Source organism: Podarcis tiliguerta (assembly GCF_965153285.1).
Source record: "Podarcis tiliguerta genome assembly, chromosome: 2".
In the NCBI taxonomy this organism is placed as follows: domain Eukaryota; kingdom Metazoa; phylum Chordata; class Lepidosauria; order Squamata; family Lacertidae; genus Podarcis; species Podarcis tiliguerta.
Window position 1 is genome coordinate 91,248,423 of NC_139535.1, and position 21,781 is coordinate 91,270,203.

At 40.3% G+C, this 21,781-nt stretch overlaps 1 protein-coding gene across 10 annotated transcripts in view; it reads left to right on the plus strand.

The window, feature by feature from the left end:
- Positions 1-21,781, plus strand: part of CCDC57 (coiled-coil domain containing 57) — a 69,657-nt gene that overhangs the window by 27,674 nt on the left and 20,202 nt on the right. For all 10 annotated transcript variants that reach the window (XR_014508711.1, XR_014508712.1, XR_014508713.1 and 7 more), the window contains 8 exons: positions 4,753-4,911; positions 7,355-7,517; positions 9,000-9,134; positions 14,566-14,734; positions 16,044-16,220; positions 16,773-16,876; positions 19,536-19,764; positions 20,438-20,583. Coding sequence is in view for 6 of the 10 variants with exons in the window: in XM_083430121.1 (XP_083286247.1) it covers positions 4,753-4,911; positions 7,355-7,517; positions 9,000-9,134; positions 14,566-14,734; positions 16,044-16,220; positions 16,773-16,876; positions 19,536-19,764; positions 20,438-20,583 (1,282 nt within the window). In the remaining 4 variants the exon portion in view is untranslated. The remainder of the gene's footprint in view (positions 1-4,752; positions 4,912-7,354; positions 7,518-8,999; positions 9,135-14,565; positions 14,735-16,043; positions 16,221-16,772; positions 16,877-19,535; positions 19,765-20,437; positions 20,584-21,781) is intronic.

Genomic DNA, 21,781 nt, shown 5'->3' on the forward strand with positions numbered 1-21,781 from the left:
CCTTGGGATTTCAACTTAATGGCACTCATCAAGAAGTTCTTAGAATAGACTCAGAATGTGGCCTTTCACGGAGAGAGATTAACTGAAAATATTTACTCATTCATCGTAACATGTAACATTGTAACAGTTCGTTACTGAGTGATAAGGAATTGTAATATCTTCTCTCCAGCATTTCTCGTATGCTGTTGAAACAAAGGTCAAATGTAAAATTAGATGTATTAGTCAGTATGTATTTTTGCCTTTTGCTGTGAATATGTGTTGGGGTTATACTAGGGTAGAAGACTTGGGGTACTGTCCATATCCCACTAATTATAACAGATTATACAGTTGTTCTTGTACGTACATCATTATATACTAGTTTGGTTGATGCTCCACCAGGTAGGCAACACTGAGAAGTGCTGCTTGTCCTAAACACACTTGCCAAAGTGCCAAGTTCTGCATATACACTCAAGCATACAGGTGCACCCGAGACTCCTTTCATTTAAGGAGAGGTCAATCTGCAAGTGATAAAAGATTTGTATGCAGATCAGATCCCTCCACTGAATAGGAAATCTGTTATGGATGGAGAAACTCTCTGTACACAGTGTAATTCCCTGTCTAGAACAGGCTGCTAGAATAAAACAATTGTGCAATTGTATTAAATTTGTCTTAATTTGTGGCCAATTTGGTAAAATTCAGAAAATCAATAAAAATTATTTGGCAAAAAATAAAAACACTTGTGTTGCGTTTCAGATCTAGCAAATGTGGTAACTGAAAATTTTAAAAATCAAAATCAACGAAATGTATCAGAAGATAGCAAAGATATTATACACAACACAGATTTCTTTTAAAATGGAAAAAGTTCCAGAAAGAAACTACAGCTTAGAGCAGGCATGGGCAAACTTGGCCCTCCAGCTGTTTTGGGACTACAACTCCCATCATCCCTAGCTAACAGGACCAGTGATCAGGGATGATGAGAATTATAGTCCCAAAACAGCTGGATGGCCCAGTTTAGCCATGCCTAGCTTAAAGGGTAGCAAATCTAATTTGGGGAGGGTGGTCCAAAGTGCTACACTTGAATATTTTCTCCTGCTTAGGAGAAGTTTCAGTTGCCACCTTAGTTATTAGTTAAATATCTATCTCACCTTTCATTGATTTCGTGGTATCAGATCAGGTAATAGCAAAAAATAATTATAAAACAATGGCCAGTAAAATCAACTCAAGCAATTAAAACTTACCAAGTACAAGACAATGAAACCTTCTAGCAGGAACCCACCATTTGCTCCCCTAGAAAAGCCTGTTTGAAGGCCAAGGTTTCCTCTGGAGTGTCACCCCATGAGGTTCTCAGCTCTGGTGCTGGGTATAAATACATATCAACCCCTCTCTGATGCATACACAAAAGTGCCTTGCACTCATGCACAAGAGAAACTGGAGCCTGCTTTTAGTACTTGGCACTGAAAAGCTGCAAGCTTTACACAGGCTCCTTAAATCCCATTGAAGGAAAGAGAATTTAACAGTCTAATTGTGTCCAGGAGAGCTGCCAAAAGATACAGTGAAGAGTTGGTAACAAATGAATAATATTTATATAGCATCTAAATACAGTGGGTAGGTACTTAAAAGTGAAGAATGTGTATGCAAGCAAAGCTTGGTATCGTGTTTTCCCCCTTTTAAAAAAAGAAAACTACAGTTCACCAATACTCTTGAATTATTTAAGGATATTACCCTGTATATGGAACCATGAGAAAAGCACTATAATCTTTTTCCCCCTTCTTTTTTTTACTCTGTTGTAACTCTGCATTAGCTGGGAGGTGTTTAGGGAATGTCAAGTCATTGTGGGTTTTTCACTGAGACATTAGCTTTATGTGTGCAACTGTGATAATAATGCTAAACAGAAAGCTCAGAACTAATAGGAAAATAGAAATATTATGAACTCTTGCAATAGTGTTAGATAAATTAAATTAAATGTGTGTGCATTTACTATATATATATTAGCACTGTCAAAATCTTGCATACATCTATTTAAAAAGCAATACAGAACTAGAAAAAGTACAGAGGAGGCAAGGCATATAAAAAGGACTAGGAATGCACAGTAGCTTTCACATGAGGGGACACTTAGACAAAATGAGATTAAAATGATATTAGAAGACAATATAACAGGTGCAATTAAAGATAACTAGTGCAATTGGTTAAGAAGTCTTTCCTTGAAGTGTGAGCCAGACATTTTATGAAATAATGATTGCACAATTGTATTTCCCCCTCATTAAATTAAGTGTTTTAGGATGCTGTGTAATCTGAAAGCATAAGAACTTTTTTTTTTCTAAAAAAGCAGTATATAGTAGAAGATTGATCCATCAATGGCTAATTGAAGCAACTTTGTGGTGCAGACCCACACAAGCTATTATTTCAAGCAATTTCTTCACTGTAAATGTGGATGAGTAGCCTATTTCCTAGGATAAGCACAATACAGAATGCAAACCTCTGCAAATTAAAAATGGTGTATAAATACTAAATAAAATAGTCATTGCTGGCCTTTAATTGTTCATTTCATGCTCCATCCGAAACTACTGGTATTGGTCTCTGTTGGAGACATAATTCACTTATGCCTGAGAGATGACTTCAGTTGGGGAACAGGAGATCAGGTGTTCTGGACTGTATGTTCTAACAAAGCTGGAGTGCATTCCTGTTTATGAATAGTATAGGGATTTAACCTGGATCACTCACTAAACTAGTAGCCGAACTAGGCCTCTTGTGTCTATTCTCTACATAGGCCAATACTTTTTGAAAGCACGGTGCCCTATGTGGTCGGGCTAATTATAGTTCTGAGAGAAACCAAATCCTGTTCCCTACAACAGAACATTCTGAATGTTCTGAAGAGACAGCACTCACCAGTTAGATGGAAGGTATTAGCTGACTGGTAAGGAGAATATGTGGTTTGTATAAATGGTTACTTCAAAGCCTGTAAATCAACCTAACATTTGAAAATGCAATTCACTTATTACATTGTGTATGTGCAGAAGAGGTAGTGATACCTACTGTCTCTTACTATTAATCCGTGATGCAGTGGAATAAAGTAGCTTTTAAAATCAAACAGTTATGCATCTATCAATGCTATTGATAGATGTATAACTGTCTGATTTTTTTAAATAATAACCCAATGAACAGCGTGCATATTGAGACAGTGAATTCCATATATTATCTTTTTATTATGTATAATCCTAATAAAATATTATATATAAAAAAAGATTATCTTTTTATTATGTAAAGACACATTTTATTTTGTTCGTCTTAAGCTTATTGTTTATTATTTTCGTAGGATGAATAAAATATCTGTATTATGAGAATGAATGTTTGTATTTACTGTTTCAAGAACACTTTTGATTTTTTTAAAAAACCTCTTTCACTTTTCTATTATCTAAACTTTTTATTAAGAACAACATAAGAACTTAAGAAGAGCCCTACCGGATCATTTTATAGGCCTGTCTTCTCCAGCATTCTTTTTCTGCACAGGCCAACCAAATGCCTATTGGGAACTCTACAGACTGGAAATGTGGGCAGTATTCCTCAAAGTGCCTCTGAATCTGTAGTATATAGCCATCATGACAAGTAGCCAGTGATAATTTTATCCTCCATGAATTTGCCTGACTCTAGGCAACCTAGGGGACGCGGGTGGTGCTGTGGGTTAAACCACAGAGCCTAGGACTTGCCAATCAGAAGATCGGCGGTTTGAATCCCCGCAACGGGGTGAGCTCCTGTTGCTCAGTCCCTGCTCCTGACAACCTAGCAGTTCGAAAGCACATTAAAGTGCAAGTAGATAAATAGGTACCGCTCCAGCGGGAAGGTAAACGGCATTTCCTTGGGCTGCTCTGATTTGCCAGAAGCGGCTTAGTCATGCTGGCTCCATGACCCGGAAGCTGTACGCCAGCTCCCTTGGCCAATAAAGCGAGATGAGTGCCGCAACCCTAGAGTCGGCCACGACTGGACCAGTCAGGGGTCCCTTTACCTTTACCTTTAGGCAACCTAGTCCTAATATATTAAATATAAATTAATATATTAAAGCTTTTGTTCTTAAAGAATATGAAAAAAATCAGGATTGGATTCTTACTTTGATTGGTTTGGATCTTTTGGCATTGGGAACCCATACACACAGGCTGTATCTCCTTGAATGAAACACATTATATTCTAAGAAGCAATACTTATCTGAATACATACTGAAGATTGTGTGAGTAGAAGGAAGAACTGTGTTTTCCTACTGTCCCAGGGATTTGCTCTCTTCTTCCTTATCTAACGTGTCTGATGAAAAACAACTTAACATGATGGAACATCTGAAATTGCAGATTCATTTAAATTAGAAGAAATCAGGAACCAATTAGTTGGTTACATTTTGTGCGTGGGAACCAATTCTAGATTATAAAAGACACTAGTAGAACATATAACAGCCTTTGCCTGAAAAATACACTTGGATGGCAAGTGCTTCCTCATCCTGTTTGCATATGTAATAACACTGGAACCCATTACCTTGGTTATCCTAAATTTATATGTATCCACACTAATCCTGCATTATTTATCTTCTCCTATATTGCTGTAATGCTATATCAATTTCACTTTACTGAGACATCTGTTATCCTTTGGTGTTTGGAATGTCCCTTAGGCTACTTGCATAAATGAGGCTGAACTATTGTTTGCCAGTCCCCTGCCCCTTTTGCTTGTTGTTTTGCTTAAAATGGAAAACCACATTAATGTAATCAAACTTTTGTTCTCTATATATTTTCACAGACTTCAACAAGAGCTGGAGGCACTGAAAACAAGCTGGGATTCTCAAGTAGCTCAGATATCCAGGGAGACAGTTTCAAAAGACCTTCAGATTCAAGCACTGCAACAAGAAGAGGTGAAGCTAAGAGCACAACTGTCTAGCATACTGCAAGATATTGAAAGGTGAGTGACTTTGTGAGCTGGTTAAACCAGTGTTTTCTCAGGATCTTTCTTCGTGATCGATCTTGGCCTACAACCAGCCACAATTTGGCCCACAGGCCAGAGATTCCCCATTCCTGCTTTAGAGAATTTGATCCTTATGGAGAGTGCAACACTCTCCAGAACAGGCTGAACACCAGTCATTTGGACAGATCAACTGCCTACTAACAGTACCTCTCTTGCTGAGCTTCAGTTTGTTAACCCATATCCAGTCCATTACGTCAACTAGTCACTGATCTAATGCACCCACAACCTCACCTTGTTTTGATGAAAAAGGATACAAGAGTTGCATGTCATTGGTATGTTGATTATAATACACTTGAAATCCCTGAATGACCTCATTTAACCATTTCATGTAGATGTTAAACAGAATGAGGGGAAGCATGAGACTTTGTGGGATCCTGAAATGTGACTTCCACAGGGCCCAGCAGAACTCCCCCAGCAATGTTTTCTGGAAATGACCATCTAGGCAGGAACAAATGCAATACTGCCCATGTCCAATACAGATGGAAGTTCCAGAATGATCATGGTTGAAGGTATTGATAACCCCTGAGAGCCCCTGTTAGATCCAGGTGAATTTACTGGGTAGTCATACTCCCCCATCTCTCTCCTGATAGAGGTCATTCCACAAGCAACCAAGGCAATGTCAGCACCAAAACCAGGCCTAAATCTCAGTTGAAATGGATCTAGAAAATCAGTATCAACCAAAGGCAACCACAACTCATTTGAGTACTTGGTCCAGGAAAAAGATGTTTACCATTCACCTACAGTTGTTAATTCCTCCTAGTTCTGAGAAAGGTCTTGTCAGGAAGGGTTGCACTACCACTTGCTTTAAAGGGATACTGTTTATTTTGGAGCAAAACCTGCTTTTAACACTAGATGGTCCAGCCTCAACTGAGAGAGACCTTGTGGTCTGAAGACAGATAAAGGACCCGGGGCAGGCATGTGCCAGTAGTGCTGTGGATGATTTGCACATCAATAAGATGGATGGTCTTGCTTCTGATTCTCTGCTGTCACTTTGCCATGGGAGGAGATCATATAGGTTCATCCTTGTGTTTGCCCTTCACTCCCAGAAGGAAAACCCAGGGCAAACTAAACTCCATATGAGGCTGTGCAAATGGTACTGACCGTCTATCTTAAGGTCTGCTGACCTTTCAAGGCAGAAGGGAAAAAGAGAGGCAGGTGCACTGTCTGACATAATATTGGTGACTTCTGGCTCTCTGCCCACAGACAACTCAGGGGAGAGGGGGTAGGGGCTGACTCATGGCATGTCTTGCAGTGCTTTTAGCTCCCTGACATTTTTCTGCCTTAGAGAGCCAGTAGGCTTTAAGACAGAAGAAAGCAAGAGCTGAGCATGCAGGTTGACATGAAGGCAAGCATGCTCACTGATTTGCTATAGCTGTGGGCAAGCAGCAATTGGTCTGCTAACCACCCTGATATTAAAATGGGTGGTCACATGAGTATTAAGATCATCCAGTGATTAAGTGATCCAGAAAACCAGTGTGATATAGAGGTCAGGGTGTAAGTGGGGGGAAATTAGGTTCAAATTCATACTCAGCCATTTACTACTAGTAGTATTAGTACAGCATTGGTATTAGTACAATATTAGTATTAGTAATACAATATTAGTATTATTTGGTCTTTTATTTATTAGATTTATTCATCGCTTTACACCAGAGTTTCAAAGAGACTTAAACAGTTCAGTAACAGTGACCTGGTTTGCAAATCATGCTAAGCCAGCTATGACTTAGTGTAAACATGCACGCATGTTTGGCTTAGCATGGTGTCGAAACCTGGGATCATGGTTAAATTTTCTCCAGACCAGCCACATCCCCTCCAGGAGATCACATCTTCTCACTAAGCAACAATTTGGCTTAGGGTGCTATACATACCAGGCCAGTAGAATAAATATAAAAAATATAAAACATTAGATACTCAGCTGGGCCACTACAAGTTAATGGACAATAATCAAACCCACCACCCCCAACAATGTAAGTGTAGTCCCCAGTAAAAATTAATTAAGCCTAAAAATTCCATAACAGCAGAACTAGAAATGTTAACAACCGAAGACCTGAAAGAAAAATTAAGGTTTTTGGTGCAAAAAATATGTTTATGTAAATACCAGGCAACCCTCTTTAGGGAGAGCATTCCATAGACAGTGGCACTACCACAGAGAAGGTTCTGGGGGTTATAGACACCCACACAACTTCTGTCTAATGGTGATCTCACACTTTGCTGTATCTGGCTGCTGATGGACTGGGGTTCTTGCCTTATATGCTGCACACCTCAGTTGTAAAGGGTTAGAATTGTTGAATATTTTGTGACATTAAAATATAGATATTAAATTCACCCCCCCCCAATTATTATTATTTTTAAAAAATGTTCTCTTCATTTCTCCCTGTCTTAGGTATAAACAGCAGCTCTCATTAGCAGCTGAGAGAGAAGAGATTCTGGAAAGGGCTAAAGTGCAAATAGTCCTGGACTGGCAGCGGCGTTACGAGAATGCTGAAAGGAATCAATATCAGAAATCAGAGGCTCTAATACAGAGCCTGTCAACAGCTAGGGACCAGGTCAGAACTGCGTCACATTTGCTTAGCAGCTTAGCACAGAGCATTAGCAGAGGCATATTTCATGAGGGGAGATTTTATACCTTTGGACTTGTCATTCTTTTGTGCTTCTAGCAAATACATGAGGGATTCCACCATACCCAAGGAGTTGGCACTCTCTTTCTGTAGCATATTCAGTCTGTGCTGACCCAGATAATGCACGAAAGTGGTTCAGTTTTTAAAACTTAGATAAACAGCACCAAGCTGATCTCAATAAAGTACTAGCTGGCTCTTTGCATGAGGATTATTTCTGCTTGCAGGTGAGAGAGGAGCTAGGTGAGGAGGAAAGAAGGAGCAACATAGGATACAACACAGGATGGAAAAACTAGGCTACAACTTTATTAGATGCAGTTTGCAGGTGGCAATGCAAGCCTATGTGGGGCTGCCCTTGGGCCCAGTTCAGAGGCTCCAGCTGGTGCAAAGTGCTGCAGCTGAACTGTTGATGTGGACACTTGCCAGCACATAACTCCAGTGCTCAAAAGCTTGCACTGGCTGCCCATACCTTGCTGGACCAGGTTCAGAGTTCTAACATTAATTTACAAGACCCTTAACAACTTGGATCCTGGATAGCTGAAGGGCTGCCTGATTTGTTATATCTCTGCCTGATCACTAAGGCCCACACCTGACTGTTAGGATTCTTTTCCTGTGCTTGCAGTCATGGGATTGTTTTTATCACATGACGGTGTATGTTTTCATTCCACATAGTGGGAAGTGACGGAGACACTGTGTTCCATGATGTAGGACGTTTGTTCCTTTGTTCTTTCTCTTTGCTGACTGATGCTGAAGAGAAAGAAGCTGAGTTGCAATGCTCCAAGTGTATATATGTAAATAAATGTAGTCTAGCCAAAATGCTGTGCTACTGAGTCTGTCACGTGAACTGCCAACACTCTGCTAGTCCTAAAGTGTGCTGATGCCTCTTGGTATCAGTTGCTGTGATGTTCGGGCTGGAGAAAGCTTTTGACTCTCCCAAATGACCGACCAGGAGGGAGAGAACATGCCAGCCGGGCATGTGTCTCTGCCAGGTTCCTACTCGTGTGTAGGACACTCCTGACACTGACATCATATATGATTGGCAAGTGCTTGGCATGTGAATGCGGCTTGCGGGACAAATGGGGTGGGCCTAATTAGGCCTGTGGACCAGAGATTCCTCATCCCCTCTAAGGAATACGTCTGGATGAATAGCCCATTGCCAAATTTTATCTTGGATAAATGGAAGTGAATTGTTTACTGATTGGCATGTTCTTTCATTTTTTGAAAGCTCTTCCACAATACTTTCCATTCACGATGTAGATGGTCATTCTGGATTGAGTTTAATTCAAAGGACAAGGGAGATTAAACATAGTATGTTGTCTGATGTTGATAAAATAATATTGAAGGTACTAGAAGCTAGGGGAGTGTTCTTTTCTAAGAACGTCTTCTCAAGTTGCCATCATTTTTTTTTTGCAGGTTACTGCTGAACTACAGGAAAAGGAACAGAAATTGCATGAAATGGAAATGGTCCTTTCTGCTGTAATACTTGAGAGGGACCAAGCCGTTCAGGAACTTCGAAAGCATGGTCACACGCCAAAAGGAGTGAAACAGGTTAAAATGACTTAATTGCTGTTCCTTAAACTGAACTAATCCTAAAACAACTCACTTTATGGTCAGGGCTAGCTCTGTGAGAGAAGCAATTTTTTTTATTTAGGCTTTTTATTTAGGTTCTATTTAGGTTTTGTGAGCAAGGGCACACAGTTTTTTTTGGACCCTTTGGATATGAGAACAACCTCAACAGTGACAAAATACAGTGAAATCATTTCCACATGGGGTTGGCATGCAGCTTTCATGTCACACGCAGTGGTGGCTGGTGCCATAGAGCAGAAGGCAGGGAGAGCAACAATAGCCAGTGACAGGAAGAGCCAGCTATTTCTAGTTTTCTCTTCATCCTCCTCTCTGCTGAGTTCTACAAGGAGGAAGAAGCTAATAGACAGTGCTACCCCCTGGACAGTTGTAAGTAGGAAATCAAGCAGGTAGGGGCTGGTGGATAGCGGATATATTGGTGGGTCAGTGCTTAATTTGTCCTAACGGAGCACTGGCCATATGTTATATATCCACATATTTGCATTTCACTTCATCTGCAGACATTGGAAAGTCATGACGAGACATGGCTCTCCAATGTACATGCACAATGTGTACATGCAATAAAGCACACACTCTCCACAGCTGCTAACTTAAAAGAATGATTGTGCACTGTTTCCTGTGCAGGAGTACTTCCAATGTGGGAATTGTGCAGTATTGGATGCAGCCTTGAGAGAATTTTTATAAGACAATGCAAAGTGGACAGGAAGTCCTGGTGCCCTTACGGTCTAAGCAAAGCATTAAAAGGGGGAGGTTTTGTAGCTTCTTGTTCTGAATAAGGGTGAATTCAAGATGGATTTTTTTCCTGGTAGATTTATTATTTTGCATGGTTAGAGAAGCAATTGCAGTTTAAAGTTAATTTAAGCAATTGTTCAGCAATTTCTGAAAATGTGATTGCAGAGCTAGATTATTGGTAGCCTCTGCTAATTTTTGGCATCTCCTGCTTTTAATCTTGCATGTATTTGGTGTTGTGGTTGCTTTTGAAAGGCTTTGCATTTCCTGACATAAGCTGAAGGAGAGTAGCTTTTTTATTATTTGCAGAGTCATTCTTGCTACCCTCTGCCCTTGAAGATTGTAGTGTGTGAGTAACTGGCTCTAGTGCCGTTTATGTACAACCAAAATAGAAAGTGGCCTGAAATCTCTCTGCAGAGCTTCCTCCTTAAATAATGTAGTGGATAGTGCTACAGTCAGTTATCAGGGGATGCTTTCTATTTTGGAGTGGTATGTAGGAAACATGTTGAGGAGTCTACACCAGCAGATCCAAAAGATTATGAACTTTCTTTTTCTTTTCTTTTTTATATTTATTAAGTTTCCATTTTATCACATTTAAACAAATCCTTATTATACTCATTACATATTTGCTCAGTCGAGCTTTGACTTCCATCCCTTCCATCTCATGGTTTCCATAATACATTATTACTTCATAGGATTTATACATTTTCCCATTTATGTTTCACTTCTTCTGTTAATCACAAATTTTAAAATAAACATAAAAAGGTACAAATCCTTAACCTTGCAAGTTTTCTTACAACAACCCTGCTAGTGTTGTTAATTGTTTACGATTGTCCTTCAGATATTGTACTCCAGTCTTTTTGGAAAGCTTGATCATGCTGGTTTCGGATTTTCTCGGTCAGCCTTGCCAATTCTGCATCATCTTCGTCTGCCAGTCTTCTAGCGATAGAATTTCCTGTTGCTTCCATTTTGGGGCTAAAAGAGTTCTTGCTGCTGTTGTCGCATACATAAACAGTTTTATATCTCTTTTGGGATCTAATTCCCTACTATACCTAACAGAACTGCCTCTGGTTTTTTCACAAATGTACTTTTAAACATTTTAAACTCATTATATATAATTTTCCAGTGAGCTTTTACCGTACTACAAGTCCACCACATGTGATAAAAATTCCCCTCCTTTTCTTTACATTTCCAACATTCCTTATTTTTCAATCAAGTTTTATTGAAAGTTTTCAACATAAAATACAATAAAAGCCAAACTAATCTATAGAAAAGAGATGAAAAAGAGAAAAGAGAGAGAATAGAAAAGAAGAAAGGAAAGGGAGAGAAAAAATGGACACAACACCCTCTGTCACAATTATATATTAACCCTTATTCCACACACAGAAGGATGAATGCTCCCATCTCTCACCTGAGAGCTTCCCCCTCTTTCCCCAGCCTCCCAGCCTGGGAGATCCTCTCTGCTCTGCCCTCACAAAGGACCCTTCATCTTCCATTCATCACCTTCCTGGGTGTATCTTCCTTAATCCAAAATAAACTTTATAAACTTTTTTGAGGAATTGCCTAGAAAAGAAAGTATACTTACACTGCTGTATGAAACAGTACACAATGGCCACATTCACAAGTTATACTAACTCAGTCTATATAAGTTTTTTTAAAAAAAATCACAATGTGGATGAGCAGTTGAGTGGGGGACGAAGCCACAGAACAGCTGGATTAGGGTCACATCTGAACCAGCATTGATGATTTGTTTCTCTCCAAACAAACTCTGATTTGAAGAGGAAAAAGTATTCCCCCACCCCTTGACTTCCTGATCATAAACAAACCATAGGCTTTGTTTTGAATGTACAATGGTACCCCGCAAGATGAATGCCTCGCAAGACGAAAAACTCGCTAGACGAAAGAGTTTTCTGTTTTTTGAGTCGTTCCGCAAGACGAATTTCCCTATGGGCTTGCTTCGCAAGACAAAACGTCTTGCGAGTTCTTGCGAGTTTTTTTCCTTTTTCTTAAAGCCGCTAAGCCGCTAATAGCTGTACTTCGCAAGACAAAAAAACTGCAAGATGAAGAGACTCGCGGAACGGATTAATTTCGTCTTGCGAGGCACCACTGTAATCCTAAAACAGTCACCCCATGGTTTGTTTTCCCACTCAGCTAAGGTAGGAGCAATGCAGGAATGCCTGGCTGCACATGCACATTATAGTAAACCCTCCCAACCCTCCAATCTGCTGTGCTTGGTGTTAATGACTGAATTAGCATTATTTTTTATCTGGCCAGTGTCTGGATAGGATAATACATATATTTTAGAAGGGAGTTGGGCTAGAGGGATTATCTCATGGTCCAGAATGAGTAGATGAAATATATAAGTATAATATGACACATATATACTGAATAAAAATTATGGTCACCTGAATTTATACAGTCATCAAAATATATGCACATTCATCTATGAACTATGAGCAGTGATTTAGCATTATCGTGATATGCCCCTGTGTGAATTGTACTCATGTGTGTTTGGATCCTGATAACAAAAAGTACTCTTTCTCTTATCCATCTGATCCTAAGGGGCAGGATGGAAGTTCTATACAAGTGTATGAGATTGGAACGGGCTGGATGTGACTGAACAAGCTGAAACTAAATCCAGAAAGGCGGATGTACAAGTGGCTGGGGCTCCCTTTTGATCCCAATTCAAGCTGTTGTTATTAGCCATTAAAGCCCTAAAGCTTCTGAGACTAGACTATCTGACAAATTGCCTCCAGCCACATGAGCCCGTTTATGCACTGAAATCACCATCATTCTGAAGCTATGCTCAGTGTTTCCCTGCCAACTGAAGTATGGTGGCTGAGCACTGAAGACAGGGCCTTTCCAGTCACAACACCCAAAACTGCCATGCTCTCCTGAAGGAGGCCTGCTTGGGCCCCTCATTTCTTGCCTTTCAGTAAGTAGCAAATACTTACTTGCAGCAGCTGTTTGACTTCAAGTTGCTGTCAGCTTTGATGTTCATCTTGGAGGTTTGCTCATTTCCCAGTTCTTGCTCATGCTAAGTACAGCAGTGCCAGTGAGCTAGAGCTAGTGACCAAAGCCTGTTTAAACCCTCAGTGCTGTGCTCTGTTGTTACTACGATTGCCATCTGTAATATCAATCCCTACACCAGTTTTAAATCTGTCTTGGCATATGAATGACTGAGAAATGTCATACTATTTCCAGGTGGATAGGCTCTGATCTTTCAGTGATCATATGGCTTTCACTGATAATGACCTTTTTCACACACAGTAGCTAAGTGGTACTGTATTGTGAAAGACTATTTTGAATGTTGAATGATGATAGAGATGTATTTGCTGCACTCTAGTGGTTGGTACCTGTTCAAAATACAAATATCCATCCTGTAAATCTGGAGAGTGTTTGAAAAGGTAGTCAGATTGAATGATTTCATAATACAGGAACTTCTTCCCTATTCGGATCCAGCTGTCTTCCACACAATTTTGTTCAGGCATCACCTTAAAACATTTTTTTTCTTTGCAGGCACAGCAAGGGTGGCTCTGTTTGATAGAATTATATCACCGATGGTTTTACACTTTAATAATTGTATATCAGATTATATTTTCTACTTTGTTTTTAATGTTGCTCAGGAAGAGCAACATTGTGGTGTTGTGTTGTGTTGTGGTGACATATGGTAGTCATATTGCACATACTCAGCATGTTAAATGGTGCTCAAAGGGCATTGGTAGGATTGGGAACAAAACACACTTTGCGGCCTGCTCTCTGACATGTTTATCCAGCTATCATCAACATTCAAAACAGTGTCCTGCAAAATCTCTTTGCTATTGTGCGTGAAAAAGGTCGTTGTTGGTGAAATATGTATGAGCTCCACAAGATGAGAACCTGTCTATACAACATAAATTGGTTGGAGTTGTGGTCAGCTCACCTTGCTATCAAATACTTTGCCCAAGAGATAGACCTCAAGAATGTTATCTTGCTCAGTACCAGCACAAAAGTGTATTTGAACCACCAGGGCGGGTCACAGGTTTCTACATAGGGAGGCAGAGGACCTCTTCTATTGAGCCAGTCAATCTCAAATCATTCATTCATAGCACAGCATATCAAGGGGGATGACATAATAGAAACATCGCCACCCGACCCCACCCCTATCCATCTTCCCTCCCTCCACCCCCCTTTCTTCCCCCCTTTTTTTTCTTCTCCCCCTAATGTCTCAATAAATGAAACGGATTTGTAAAAATGTTACATGGGAAAAAAATACGAGGCATTAAACTTACTTCTGTAAAACAAGAAAATCCTTAATAAAATATTTTTTTACAGGGGGGGGGGTGACAGACAGAAGATTATCTAAGCACATGCCTTCTGCCAACTGCATTCCACCAGCACCTCTTGGGATCCAAACCAATATATTACCCTGAACCTGTGGGGCTGCTGTCATGTAGCATATTCAAGTTGTCATTCATATCATTAATGCAGCTTCACAAGTCTTAGAGCAGTACAATTCATCATACATACTTTGCAGCATTGGTCCTTTTTCTACTGTGCACATGGCAGACATTTATATTATTTTTCTTTAAGATACTATGCTTTCTTGGTGCATTTTACTTGCTTGCTTGAGTCCTTTCAGGGTGTAATTCTTGTTTGTTTCTTTAATTGTTTGGTGACCATGCAGGATACTGTAGGAACCACTGAACTAGGTTTTCCTTCTGCTGATATAAAGAGGTTACAAGAGCAAAACAGTACCTTGCGATCTGTTATTGCAGAAATGAGGAGAGAAATGGAGACCCTTAATATTCAGGCACTTTCATCTGACCAAAGCAAAATGGAAGCACAAGATGCTGGTAAGGCTGATGCTACTGTAGTTTCTTGTACTGCTGGTAATGTTGATTGGGTTAAATATTAACTGCAGAGTGTATATGCCCATTTCTATACTTTTCTTTTAACAAGCGCTTCCCTTCTAGCACTCATCATCTTCTTAACATAAATGTTTATATTCATATTTCAGTTGCCTCATATATTTATGCTAATGAATGCATTCTTAAAGATCTTCAATCCATAGCAAAAAGTTACCATGATCATATGATAGATAAAAATCAAAGCTACATGTGAACAAATGGAGATCATTGCAGTTACATTTTGAGGGCAGGATCAGCACAGGCAAAACTAATGTTCTACTGAGACAGTATAGTTACAGCAAAACATTCCTATGAGAATAAATCCTATAGTTACAAAAAAAAAAAAAGGGAAAGTGAAAATCATTTGATAAAATGGCTTTCAGTTCTTGCACAAACATTTGCAACTGCGTAAACTGAAAGAAAGGCTGATTGCCGAAGAATTGACGCTTTTGAATTAGGGTGCTGGAGGAGACTCTTGAGAATCCCATGGACTGCAAGAAGATCAAACGCATCCATTCTTAAGGAAATCAGCCCTGAGTGCTCACTGGAAGGACAGATCGTGAAGCTGAGGCTCCAATACTTTGGCCATCTCATGAGAAGAGAGGACTCACTGGAAAAGACCCTGATGTTGGGAAAGATGGAGGGCACAAGGAGAAGGGGACGACAGAGGACGAGATGGTTAGACAGTGTTCTCGAAGCTACAAACATGAATCTGACCAAACTGCGGGTGGCAGTGGAAGACAGGAGTGCCTGGCGTGCTCTGGTCCATGGGGTCACGAAGAGTCGGACACGACTGAACGACTAAACAACAACAACAAACTGAAAGAGACAGCAAGATTGATCTTGCTTTGCTGTAATCCCACATCAGACACTTCCAGTTTTATTTAAAGGCCACCTAAATATTTAAAACAATATCAAATTTAAATTACACTAGTTTAATCATGACCACCAAAAGCCAGGCCAGCATTGGTTCACATAGCTTCAAGACTTTTAATGGATGGGAAGCCGTATACATGTACCAAGTTGGTGAACTGGTAGAATAATTAAGAGGGATCGCCTGCTGATATAGTGCAGGCTTTCTTTGGAGTATGTCCTGTCCTTCCCCTTGGAAGGATGCAGCTGCTATATACTAGCCAGGGCTAGGCATTCTTTGGGGGAAGTAATTCTTATTTGCACACACAATGAGCCTTTGAATACTTTATTCACGCCTGCAAAGTACCTGGCTGAGTGAGATAGTTGTCTTTATTTTTTGCAGACTATGTTCAATCCTTGGAAGAACAGATCAGAGTATTGAAGAAAAAATGTGAAGACATGGACAAACAATATGAAGATGCACCTGAAGTTCATGGAAAGCTATTTGTATCTTCTCTGAAATCATCCAGTTGTGATAAAAATACTCAGACTTCCTACCACATTACCATTGGACAAGACAGTAAGAGAAACATGTTGACAGATCTGCTTAAAATATGATAAATTTCCTAAAAGAGAGCTTTACTTCTGTTGAAGAAAAATCATGCAAACAGTGTTTGGGTCATCATTTTGTATACATGTGGATCACAGTGTTCATGCTTTTTTACTTCATGGAAGAACTTTCCATGTGAGAAAGCCACCTTTTGTAGCATTGGAAGGTCAATACAATTTCCTTCTAAAAACAGTGTGCTGATTTGTTTTATACAGTGGAATTTATACACAGGTCCTGAAATATCAGGGATATGTGTGTGAAATTATTGGTATTTTCTAAACCCAGTTTTCCTTGCAGCCATTTTGTTTCCCTGTAAATAAACCGTATGATTATTCTGATAGGTAAATTTCCTTGATATTTAACAGAATAATCAATCAGCTTTTCACAATAATGGACCTGTTTTTCTTGACCCTAATACTGTATATATATGGCATGTGAACAGGAAAGACATGTTTATGGTAACATTTAGCATTCTGCACCAACTCAGCTTGCTGCCTGCTTTATCTGCTCTTTGTTTTCCAGGTACATTGCATCCAGATGAAGTTACTACCAAGAATTCTTTGGAAAGGCAAAGCATAAAGAAAAATCCTCAGATGGATTCACTGAGAACACAAGACACACAAGTGGTAGGAAAATGCTGAATCTTTGTGCTCTTATGATTATAAAATAATGTTTTCAAGGGAACAAAGTTATAATAGCCAATCAATGGTTGGGAATATGGGCTTCTTTTATTCGTAATAAATCTACTACTTAGTTCTTTATATATTTGCTGTAAGAAGCATCATATTCTCTGGTCACAGCACTCTCTCATACAGTGGTACCTCGGGTTACAAACTTAATTTGTTCCGGAGGTCTGTTCTTAACCCAAAACCGTTCTTAACCTGAGGCGTGCTTTTACTAATGGGGCCTCCCGCTGCCGCCATGTGATTTCTGTTCTCATCCTGAGGCTAAGTTCTTAACTCGAGGTACTATTTCTGGGTTAGTGGAGTCTGTAACCTGAAGCATCTGTAACCTAAAGTGTCTGTAACCCAAGGTACCACTGTATATATATATATATATATATATGCAGGTTTTGGTGTCCTCGGGTGTCTTCCCGTGTAAAAGTTGGGGTGTCTAGGCGACGTTTCGACGAGGTCTCACTCGTCATCTTCAGGCTGGTGCTTTCGGCTTCTTGTTACTGGAACAGAGCAGGATCTCAGTGTTTGAGTTCCTATAAATACTGTTGAGGAGGTGTGGTGTATAGCCTCCAATGTTCTGGGCAGAGAGGAGGTTCCCAGGCTAGTGTGCCTTTTCTTCTTTTGTTCCTTAATTACTTGATATCCCTCAAGTAATTAAGGAACAAAAGAAGAAAAGGCACACTAGCCTGGGAACCTCCTCTCTGCCCAGAACATTGGAGGCTATACACCACACCTCCTCAACAGTATTTATAGGAACTCAAACACTGAGATCCTGCTCTGTTCCAGTAACAAGAAGCCGAAAGCACCAGCCTGAAGATGACGAGTGAGACCTCGTCGAAACGTCGCCTAGACACCCCAACTTTTACACGGGAAGACACCCGAGGACACCAAAACCTGCATTCCTGTACCCGTGAAAATCTACGAAAGCAAATATATATATATATATATATATATGGAGAGAGTAATATAATTACAAACAAAAGACACCATCAAATTAGTAGCTAACTTTTAGAAACGTGATTTCTGTTCTCATCCGGGGGCAAAGTTCTCAACCTGAGGTAACTCTTCCAGGTTAGCGGAGTTTGTAACCCGGTGTTTGTAACCCAAAGTGTTTGTAACCTGAGTTACCACTGTATTTTAATCTAAAAGTTAGAATCTGTGCTTATCCATCAACTTCCACTAGGAGGCATTGTAACTCTATGTATCACAGTTATTCCAGTCTACTAGGATACATGAATGACTATCATAAGAGGGCTGGTCTAACTTAACTGATACTGGTTGCAAAGGAGAATAGCTTGTATTATTCCATCATACTGTAGGGGATGAATCATTTGGCTAAAATTGCAACTATTCAATCTGAAAGGGATAAGATTTATCCTACTTTACTATATTCCCAAGTATTTTTTCCACATCAGACACCTCCAGTTTTACATAATGTCAACCACAGTATCAAACTTGAATCATACCAGCCTAACCATGGCCACCAAATGTCGGGCCCAAAAGGACTCACTTAGCTTTGAGATTTTCCATGGAAGAGGAGTCACCAGTAGTGCTTCTCTGCACATCCTTCATGAACCAAGTTGGTGAACAGGTGGAATAATTAAGAGGGGTCCCCTGCTCTCAGGGGAGATAAGAGATCACAATGAGGTATAGATTTACAGGCCTCAAGCTATTTGGAATATTTAGCCGAGAGGCAGCATGTTGCATTTTGTGTCCAGAAGGCTCAGGAACCAGCATTGGAGATGAAATGCTGATACAGTGCAGGTTTGCTCAGGAGTGTGTCTTTATTGGGATGATGTTTCTGCTGTATAGTAGTCAGGACCGGCTCTACCATTAGGCAGAGTAAGGAGGCTGCCTCTGGTGGCAGATGCTGGGTGGGGTGGGAAGCAGCAGCAAAGTGCTGGGGGGCAGAGGAGGAGGAGGAGGAGGAGTATTTTATATCCCGCTTTATCACTACCCGAAGGAGTCTCAAAGCAGCTAACATTCGCCTTTCCCTTTCTCCCCACAACAAACACTCTATGAGGTGAGTGGGGCTGAGAGACTTCAGAGAAGTGTGACTAGCCCAAGGTCACCCAGCCGCTGCATGTGGAGGAGCGGAGACGCGAACCCAGTTCCCCAGATTACGAGTCTATCGCTCTTAACCACTACACCACACTGGCTCACATAACTTACCTATTGTTTGCCCTCTAAGCTAGCCTTAGTAATATTCAGCTGCCCATCTAGTCATTCTCTATACATGGAATAGGAAGAGGTGCCATTTTGTCCTTCACTTCAGGCAGCAAAATGTTTTGGGCCAACTCTGACCCTGGCAGATTAAGGAGCAATCAGTGCTGCATGGGGTCTCCCCATTTCAGAGGGCTATAGAGTAGAAGTAGCCTCCAAAGTGGTGGCTTCATTTCTCAAGACACTCTTCAGCACTTCTCATGGCACAGTTTGGGATTAGTATAGGAATTTCATTTTTGTTTTGGTTCATACAACATACTATTCAAGACTGCAATCTTTTTATGGTAGCTGTCATTTGGGCATAGATTTTATTCATTATAATGGAATATATATCCTGCCAAAAATTCACTTCATTTATTTTGATCCTTGTCATTTATTCTTCTAGAATTTAGTGACCAGGAAGCCTCAGGAGGACTCTGTACATCTCAGGCAACAGTTATTTGGCATGGAGGCTGGTGATGGACCCCATCAACTTATGGGAAATCATGCACAAGTGAGGCAAGGTAGATTGAAGGAAGCTGTGAGAAAGATCTGCAGTTTGAGCAAAGAGAAGCATCAGCTACTAGAGATGGTAAACAGACTAAGAGCAGAACTTGGAGCAGCTTCAAAGGAAGGTAATCTCATTAAGGTAGAAGGATCTTGGTTCTTTTATGAGAAATTTAGCTTCCTGAGATTGAGAACACTAGGAAACTGAAGTGTTGTCTGTAGGCTCTTTGCTGAGATTAAGAAATCCCAGTTATCACTTGAGAATGAAGTACTAGTAATTAAGTTGCGCCAAGTATTGAATATGGTAGAAAAGCATGAACAGAGTATTTGTTTCTTACTCTTGGCTTTGGAAACTTTCGGTACTGAAAGGTTAAGGTGGCAGCTGCATGTTGCATAACAGCAAAGAACTATGTTATGTACTTATCATGTATTTTTGAATATTCCTGAAATAAGCAGTTGTATGTTTGATTTTCTTTCCTGGAAATAAACAATGCAGAATGAGATTATTGTTTAACAAAACTGAGGCCTAAATGGAAGCCTTGTATGAGAATTTCATTTCAAAGTTTGTGTTCCGTGGCCCAGCTTCTTTGAATGAAGTAAAGAGGTGAAGGTCATTGCTTGGAAAAGATTTTCCCAGGCTAGTTTCTACACATCTCTTTAAACTTACACGCTGATACACTGCCACAACAGTGTAATTCATTTACAGCTGTGAGCAGCAGTTTCTTGTAGGCAAGATATATTCTATTTTAAAATGCCATGTTAAATGCAATGTGGAAAACTCCTACCTGTTTATTTTCTTAGGATTTCTAGGCTCTCAGGACTTCAAGATTTCAAAGCATCCTCAGGGTCACACTTCATCTTGTGCCCTACATCCTAAAGAACTTGTCAGGGAGACTAAGCACCGTCTTCTGGCTTTAGAGCACCTCCAGTACCAGCTTACGACACAGGTAATGTAGGCTTCTCCTTTAGGCAACATGTCAGTACTTGCTGTATGTGCAGAACCTCTGGAGTATTGCCATAAGGCCTGGTTCGGAGGGAAGCCTGTCCTGAGAATGCCAAGCCCTCTCCTAGTCACAGCAATGACTTTGTGCAAACTGTGGACTGGAGAGTGACATGCAGTATGCTTTCACTATGCATGTTTTACAGGTAGAGTGGCTGTATCCCCTCCCTCCCTCAAGCAAAATTTTTATACCCCACCCAAGATCTCACTGATTTTGAGAAATAAAGTAGACACAGCACAGGGGTTGGCAGAAAGGTTTAAGTATCTCCACCCAGTCCAGTGCTCTGATGGGGGTACAAATCATCCCTTCCTAGTCTTCAGATTGTTAATTTCATGAGCAGAGGGGGGGAAATAACCTGCTTGTGCCCACCTCAGAACTGGCATCCAGCCCCTGGAAGATTGACCAAGGTGAATGCAGCCCTTGCACCAAAGAAGATTAACTACCTCTGTGTATAGCAATCACTTCCATGGCATGCTGGAACACAGCTGACTGCAACTCTGACTTTTCTATCATGATCAGAGACAGCTCAAAGTATTGGAGGAATGTGATATTACAAAGTTTGAGATGAAGATGTCAACAGATCTATTTGGTGATCATTTTTATGCACTAAGAAGGACCCTGGGATTACTGTGATTCCCATGAGTCCTTGGAGTCAATGACCTACATGAAGCAAGCCTAGGGAGACAGTCATACTGTAGAGCAGCCAACTGGCTCATGATGTAAAATTAAACCAACAGAATTGGCTGCTCTGTCCAGTGCCTCTCTTCAGTTTGCAAAGGTAGTGAAGTCCATAGTTAGTCACCTCTTTCAGTTATGGGAAGAGATAAAGAACAGGGAAGCTTAAATTCTATTTTAGAATTTCTGTGAAATGAAGCACCATTGAACTCGATGGAGCTTACTTCTGGGTAGACGTGTATAGGAATGTAATATTAGGATGGGGGGTGGACTGAGGAGAGGAATTGATTGGTTGCTTTTGCTCATTTTAATAAAAGTATATGCTATTCAGCCGTTTGAAGCCTAATTGATTAAAAGAGAACAACAAATAGATTAAGACTGTTACACACACACACACACACACACACACACACACACACACAGTGGTACCTCGGGTTAAGAACTTAATTCATTCTGGAGGGCCGTTCTT